At 39.0% G+C, this 8,243-nt stretch overlaps 1 protein-coding gene across 1 annotated transcript in view; it reads right to left on the bottom strand.

Moving 5' to 3' along the window:
* Positions 1-7,993, bottom strand: part of LOC135197771 (J domain-containing protein-like) — a 59,848-nt gene extending 51,855 nt beyond the window's left edge. The window contains exon 1 of the mRNA XM_064224864.1: positions 7,730-7,993. Coding sequence (XP_064080934.1) covers positions 7,730-7,978 — 249 coding nt within the window. The 5' untranslated portion in view covers positions 7,979-7,993. The remainder of the gene's footprint in view (positions 1-7,729) is intronic.
* Between the last annotated feature and the right edge of the window lie 250 nt (positions 7,994-8,243).

Raw genomic sequence — 8,243 nt, 5'->3', positions numbered from 1 at the left:
CTCCTCCTGCAGGTGGTCCCGTCTACTCAGTTACCAAATCTGCCAAGTCGTTCTTTGAATCAATTACTTACCCTGCGTTCATGCCAGGTTTCAGATAACCCCGTGCACTTACACATGGACCCCTTAACACACAGTGTCTGTTGTCCACTCTTGCAGCCTGACCCTTTCAAGATGGTCATTAAACTTGACAAATTGAGTCCTCCTGCACACCCCTTTTTATTCATCTATGCTTCGTAGGTGACTATTTACATAAGTTTCCAATTCTTCCTGTATGCACCAGTCTCATTTAAGCTGAACTTCACAGCTATAGATCTCCTATATATATACCTAGTCCTACAAGGTCACCATTTCAAGTTTTTAGTAAGTATCCTCCTTTTAATGTTGCTTACCTATTAAATTATAAATTCTGTTTTAACGGAGTTTTGTAGTACCATAAATGTGAACACCTGCATTCCCAACAACGCCCATCCCCCCCCCCCCCACCCCCCCCACCCACCCCAACACCCGCCACCCGCGCACAACCATTCTTTTGCTAGACCCATTCTTTTTGGCTTATCTCCTGCTGACGGTTACTTGAGCCAGTCGTTCGTTTCTTTCCAGCGTCTTCTCTTCGCATCAGGAAGGGGACTTGAAATGGGAGAGGAAAAACTACCTCACAAAATAACCGAACTGGAACTAAAATGTCCTAAAATATCTTCAACGTTCGGCAATATTTATCTCTTTATTGCATTTCTTTCTTTTTCATCAAAAGTCTACTATATTTGCCCGAAACATAGTAACCTCTCACTAGATTTAACTCCCAAGTCCCAAACCCGAATGATATGATTAGATCAAGAAAGCCACGCATGCGCGTGACTTACCAGGCAATGGGAATATAAACTTAAGGACATAGGCCTAGCGCTGGGACCTGTGAGATCGTTCAGCTCAGAAAATAATAAGCATTGTTAAAAGAGGGTGGAAAGTAAGCTGTAAGAAAGATATGACAGAAGGGACAGTAAAATGAATGAAAGGAGTTGCAGCAGGGGCCGAGGGGACTCTGCAAATAGGGGTCTAGGACAACTGGCCACGGCCGACTGGCCGTGGCTGACTGGCCGCAGCTCAACTGGCCGCTGGGGACGACTGGCCGCAGCCGACTGGCCGCAGCGGTAAGAGAGAGAGAGAGAGAGAGAGATTTTTTTTTTATCTTTTGAAGGAAACTAGTGTTTATTTATTTATCTATTTTTTTTAAATACCCTTTTGATTTTTGTGATTGTTGTTATTGGTTATAAACTCTTTCGAATAAAACTGGTTTTTATTGTTATTAATGGTTGTAAACTATTTTCATTTTTTAAATGAGAGCTTGATACTTTGCCAATTGGACTGTTTCCTGTTTTAAATACATTGTTGAACTTTGTAATTATTGTTAATGGTTATAAACTATTTATTTCATGTATGCATATCATTTTTGAAAAGAGGTTTTCTCTAAGAAAAAAATAATACTTAAAATGTAAATTTTATTACACAGCTGAATTACATAGAAGTTACATAAAATCTGAATTACTGGAATAAAAAATTTAAGAAAATAAAAGATAATTAAAGATAAAAAAAGTTAAATTTCACTAAAAAGCTGAATTATTGAATAAAAAAATCAAGAAAATAAAAGATAATTAAAGATAAAAAAAGTTAAATTTCATTAAAAAGTTGAATTATTGGAATATAAAAACTGCTTAAAATAGCAGCTACATAACTATATCTTAAGAGAAGTTATGAGCAATTCCTCTCAGATACTCTTCGTCTTTTAGATTTACTGTATCTAAATATTTTCTGTGTGAGAGAGAGAGAGAGAGACAGAGACAGACAGATAGACAGAAATAATTTTTTTTCTCTCATCTCTTCGTCTATGGCCAGTTGGGCTGCGGCTAGTCGGCCCCTGCGGCCAGTTGGGCTGCGGCCAGTCGGCCATGGCCAGTTGGGCCATGGCCAGTCGGTCGCGACCAGTTGTCCCATTCCCCTGCAAATAACCTAAAGTAATGCCTACAGTGCACTACGTGAGGTACACTGCCTGCACTACACCCCTACAGGGCCTAACCAGGCAAGCAAACTTTTAAAGGCCTCCGGTGTAACGCAAAAGCGGAAATATACTATTTCCCATACTGATAAGTTTTCGTTAATTACTATAAGAAACATTCGGTATGGCCAGTACCTGGACGGGTGGCTACAGATGAATGCCAAACTGTAAAGAATTTGCTCTCAACCACCCAAGTTCACAATGTGTATGGTCATCACTTGGATTGGTAATCACCAGTGAATCCCAGACGTCTAAGTCTCATGAGCTCCCGTGACCATTAATTAAGTCATTTGAATTTGTAACACTTTAGGAGACGTGTAGATTCCAACGAGGCCCACTAAGCAAGCAAACACACACACACACACACACACACACACACAGAGAGAGAGAGAGAGAGAGAGAGAGAGAGAGAGAGAGAGAGAGACTACTTCGGAGAATCAGAGGTCTTCTCCCGCCATTTCCACAACCTGATCCTCAATGCTTAGTCTGAAAGAAGTCGCGCGGAGCCTTCGGGGAAAAAGAAGAAAAAAAGCTTTTGTTTTTATTTTTCCCAATAGAACTCTCCGTCTTGATTCTGAAATGGCGAGAGATAACGAACGCGAATAAAAACGGAAGCTGACGAAACACTGTGAAAATGCATTCCTTTCGCCTTCCAACTGGAGAGCTTTTTAAAGGAAAACTGCAGAATGTTTCGATCGGATTCGCGAGGGCCGGATATTCAACAGTATTTTCGTTCCCATTTGCACGAGAAACAATAAATTAAAGATGGGATACCCTCCTTAGGCCCTAGTGCAGTTCCATGCGTATGCATATAAGTTGAAATCCCAAATGTTTGTCATTTCTATCACTGCTTGGTGTTGCAATGCCAGAGAAGTTTGATCGATAAGTAAATTTTCAGCAAAGACGTAAAATGGTTAAGTAAATATACAGGAAAAGATTCCTCTAGGTGCTATCTTTATATATTTCTATTGCCCAACCACGTTATGTTCATTGTCTAGATGGGTGACCAAGAAGTAGGCACATATGCTCACAACGACCAATCTACAGGGGCATGCGTCTAGCAACCACATCCACCCACACCTCCAAAAAAGATAAAAACAGATAGATAAAAATAACAGTTCTTGTATAATTTCTTGGGACTCCCTCGTCAATCATGCTGGCTTCAAGACCAGATAAAAATGAAACCAAGGTTTGTTGAAACTTAGAGCCGACCTGAGCAATGAAATAAGATGTAGGATGTGTGGGATTACAATAATATAGCTAGGCAGACTTGACGACATAGGCTGAGCAAGATGATCCATACTCTGTAGACAACAGTAGAAGACAGACTGGTAGGCAAGCTAGAAGCTAAGGGAGACCAGGGGAGTTCTGACACAGTGTAAGTACCAGAAATATTGAAACGAAAGGGCTTTCAAATTCAGGACAAAAGTGAAGGCCTCAGTAATGGTGACAAGGCATCTTTTGAAGGTTTAAAGAAAAAAAAAACGGCAAAAAGTTTGTTTCGTTTTATGACATGAAGTGACTTCACTTATTCATTATTATATATTATATTATATTATATATTATATTATATTATATATATACAATATATTATATATATATATATATATATATATATATATATATATATACACACACACAACTCAGTTTACACACATACAAAATTTGAGCCGAAAACTCCCATTCGCCACTCCCAAAAATACTTCCTTTGAAACGGTCGTCCAATAACAGTATTTCCTAGCTCACTTTTACATTAATCGCTCTCGGGATTTACGTGGAATCCGGGCTGCTGGAGTCTCCGGATTTATATACCTAAAAAAATTAATTCTCTGCTGGGATGAAAGACTCTCCTGCTCCCATTCAGCTCTGGCTTTGTTTGTAAGTAACTCGCCATGCACAAAGCTGCGCTCGCGAGCAATTCCAAACAATGATTTATTTGCCAGTAACTCATCGCGGGCAAAACCTTTGTAAAGTTATGGTACAAACAGATTAGATTCTCTTTTAAGCAGGAAATCTGTCTTGTGCAAAGCCTTGTTTGATCACAGCTGTAACAAAAACTAAGCTTGAAACTTTTTCTCTCGCGGTCGAGTTTTGATTTGTAACCACACACAAAGTTTTGTTTTATAAGTTATCCGGGATGAATACATTTCCATTTACGGGGATAACTTTGGTTTGGAACCAAATTACCTCGTTCGAAGCTCTAGGTCAGTAATGAAATTATGATGCCGTGTGTGTGTGTGTGTGTGTGTGTGTGTGTGTGTGTGTGTGTGTTGAGATTGCCGGAAACTTGGTGTGGACCTCTAGACTCATGTTTGGACTAGGACAAGACCAACCAACCAAAAATCTTGCTGAATCACAAATTCCCTGAGGAGCAATGCTGTAATAATGAAATCCAACAGAAAGGGATAGATTATGTGTTGTTTTAATTGTTTTTACATTAAGCTGGCCTTTAACCAACACAAGTTCTTACTCCTATGAGCAGGCCACAAAATAACGACTGATATTGCAGCCGTCTTGTGACGCCATGATTAGAAGTAAAAATCAATAAACATTCATAAAATATATAAACTCATTACATAGATATATAATTAAGTTAATAATAACGAGAAACTATAAATAAACCGAGTTTATACAATTTAATGACCAATACCGTAACACCGAATCGCAATTTCCGTTTCTGGGATGGCTGTCACCAGCTATCTTTGTTTTCCTAACGCACCGATATTTGACCTATTTTCTACCTAATCCTCCGCATATTCATATAACACTAGCTTATCAAATATTTGTTCAGTACAGCGGTCAAAATCGGGCATTTAATTCAAGTTTTCCAGTAGACCTATAGCTACCTAAACCGGAGAACACTGTCTGATTGTGTATTTGTTACAACAGGGCAGTTAGCTTGGGGACTATAATATATAGGGGACAGTTCTCCCTTATAGTGACACTTCTTTCGTGGTGGTGATCTTACTTCACTGTGGATTTTCTTCATGTAGATTGTAGAGTACTGCTCCAAGGTAGGGTTAATCGACTTTTGACATATGGTAGTATTTTTCATTGTAGTCTTGGTTCGAGCTTGCAATGTGCATTGCCTTTCCTCTGGTGCTGGTTACATGAGTATTTTTTTCGTTTTACAAGTCACTGCATAATTCTATCCATAGCTTCTACTTTATGTGTGTGTGTGTGTGTGTTTGTGTACCAATCCAAAATAATAGACAGTGAAAGCACTAATCCAAATTCTGCCTAGAGCTCTTAGACCTATATCTCCAGTTTTGTTCAACTCCCAATAATTGCCAGTAAATATCGCCTAATGAGACCTCTGGCAATAGATTGAGTTATTGGAAATCTTGACCTAATTTCGGTTCAAAAGTCGATAATGAAACTTAAAACGAGCAAGAGCTATGGTTGATACGTTTAATTAAACCAAATACTTAGTGAATAGTGGCTACTTGGGTGATTCACCACACACTTTCAAAACAAGCGATTGACGACATGTGGGACTTAACGAACGAACAGGAGATATCTCAGTAGAGCTCCCGTCTTATATCTAGATTTAAGCTTGTATTAAAATTCCCCGGATTTCTCAGTGTATTATATATATATATATATATATATATTATATATATATGTATATATATATATATATATATATATATATATATATATATATATATATATATACCTACATGTATACTCTATAACAATCTTATTCTTCTATTTGTTGATTGAAAATGTCCTACTAATTTGCGAGTCGAAACCAGTTAGGACCTCCCCACAATCTCTCATTTTGTCATCTATGATGATGTGATATATATTATGTATGTATGTATATATATATATATATATACATACATATCACATACATACACACACACACACACACACACACACACATATATATATATATATATATATATATATATATATATAAGAAGATAAACCCTGCATGGGACAAGCATATAGGGCCAGACTTGAGATTCAAGCTTCCAACATTTAAGACTATTAGCCTAAGTGCGCGGTCGTTAGTTTCAAGAATCAAATTCCCACTGTCCAACTTGCATATCCTGGAAAACCTCACATGAAGATCGGTACACGAAACAATTTAATTCATGCATGATTACTTAAAGGCAAGACATCCCCCCCCCCCTTACCTAACAAAATCTAATTCATGTAGTATATATTACTTCAAGGCAGGACTTAACTCCCTGTTCTAGAAATGTCGTTAAAGAACCCATTTTCTCGTCAATAATTATGCAAAATTACACGTATATGAATGTGTAATATGTGTGTAATATTGTGGTACAATGTGTATTATATCACAACTGTATAATATGCATGCAAATGGAACAGATAAATAAATAAATTTTAAGTATAATGGCTGCAGTTACCACACTTCAAGTCATGGCTGAGAGCACGCCATTTGAAAAAAAAAGTAGTTTTCAAATTATTTACTTACAATGGCACATGGAGAAAGTATTATCTTAAAAAAACTATGAATTAAATCTTTAAAATTTTAAATTCAAACCGAACGCTAGTTCAAGTCTCTAACACCCATGTAGACCCATAAGCTCAGACGCGATCCATTCACTTACTCCCTCTGGTGACAAAGTGGCAATTACTGCTGGATTCACAAAGAGCAAACTACAGTATATTCATGCTATACAAATCTACCATCAACCGTGTAAAGCCAAAGTAATAACATTAAAATGTCAAGTGCGTGACGGGCTTTCCTTCCAACCCCCTCCCAATCATCCGCGTAAGGTTGGGGGGGGGGGGGGGAGGGTACGGCTTCACCTTTGCCCCGTGCTTCTGTGCAGAGTTGCCATTTGACATTTAAAGATAAATCTAGTTTAATCTTGTTTTCTGGTCGGATTTTATGCGATCGCCATTGCAAGAACATTCTTTTTACACAGTTTTGTTAGAGTTATTCAAGTGGGATGGCAAAGACGCTCAAATACAGTTAAAATATGTCCATTCATCAAAGATCAAACGCGTAAGACTTCATCAGGCGGCGTTTCCGAAATCCACGACTTCCCACTAAACTTCGCCGAGTTTCGTTACCACTCGGACGCCACTGTAAATGATTAATCACGTTCAAATATTCAAACCTGCTGCATATTCGCTGAGCTGGTGCCTGTTTATATTAATCAGGAAGTTCGGGTTGAGCTGTAAATTACGAATCGTCGCTCAGAATACTGTGGTTTCGGTTTTAACACCTTTGGTGCGCGTGAGTTTACCAACCATTAATGTTGAATTCGATCGTTCGGGGAATGCGTTGATGAGATTTCAGAAGAGGCTCGAAGAAATTAAGATGGATGTGTCAAAATATATGGGAATAATGTTGATGTGTTGGCTTTTGCGAACTGCCTTAGGTATTCATGAAAAACACTGAATCACTAACGACTAATTATCACGAACAGATATTTTGATTAACACAAAAACAAGTTAACTAAATTTCCACAATGCATCTACCCGGTTGTAATCCATTCACCAAACAGCAATCGCACATAAAAGGGATTTACTACTCAAGAACTAACCCGCCTATCCTAGCAACTACCCTTTAAATCTGCCCAGACCGAAAATCAATGAGGCATCCACAGAGCGCAACAGGTCCTCTCTCTCTCTTCTCTCCACATCATCCTGCAGCCGCGAGCAAAAACTCTGGAAGACTTTCGAAATACTCACCGTAGACGACGGATCGCAGCCGAGGATCTGGTAGTAGTTCTCTTCCTTCTTGCCGTCGCAACTCACGAGTTCGTCCATCGCGTTTCCAGATTCGGGACTTTCGTAGGCCTCCTCCTGTCGTGCTCCTTCTCTTCTTCTTTCGGCCGTGATTTGGAAGTAACTGTTGCGTCGGAGGAGCAGCGAGGGGTCCCTGGATTTGCGACGTAATGATGATAAACTCGTGACGTCAGAGTCTGCCCGTGTGCTCATTGGTCGCTGCCGTTGGCATTGCGCTGTGGGTGACCAATCAGGTCGCGGGGACGGGGTGAACTCCCATGTTTTAACAGTTGCGTTCGATTGTAAACTGAATTTCCACAGGCTCGTCAAGATTTCTCTCTCTCTCTCTCTCTCTCTCTCTCTCTCTCTCTCTCTCTCTCTCTCTCTCCTCATTGCTTGGGTATGATAACTGTGCAATTTAAAGTTAAAACCGTTACTGATACAGTATGGGATTTAGTGTAATGTTTAATTATTGAAT

The sequence above is a fragment of the Macrobrachium nipponense genome, chromosome 21, assembly GCF_015104395.2.
Source record: "Macrobrachium nipponense isolate FS-2020 chromosome 21, ASM1510439v2, whole genome shotgun sequence".
Taxonomy (NCBI): Eukaryota; Metazoa; Arthropoda; class Malacostraca; order Decapoda; family Palaemonidae; genus Macrobrachium; species Macrobrachium nipponense.
This window is presented reverse-complemented; position numbering and strand designations above follow the sequence as displayed.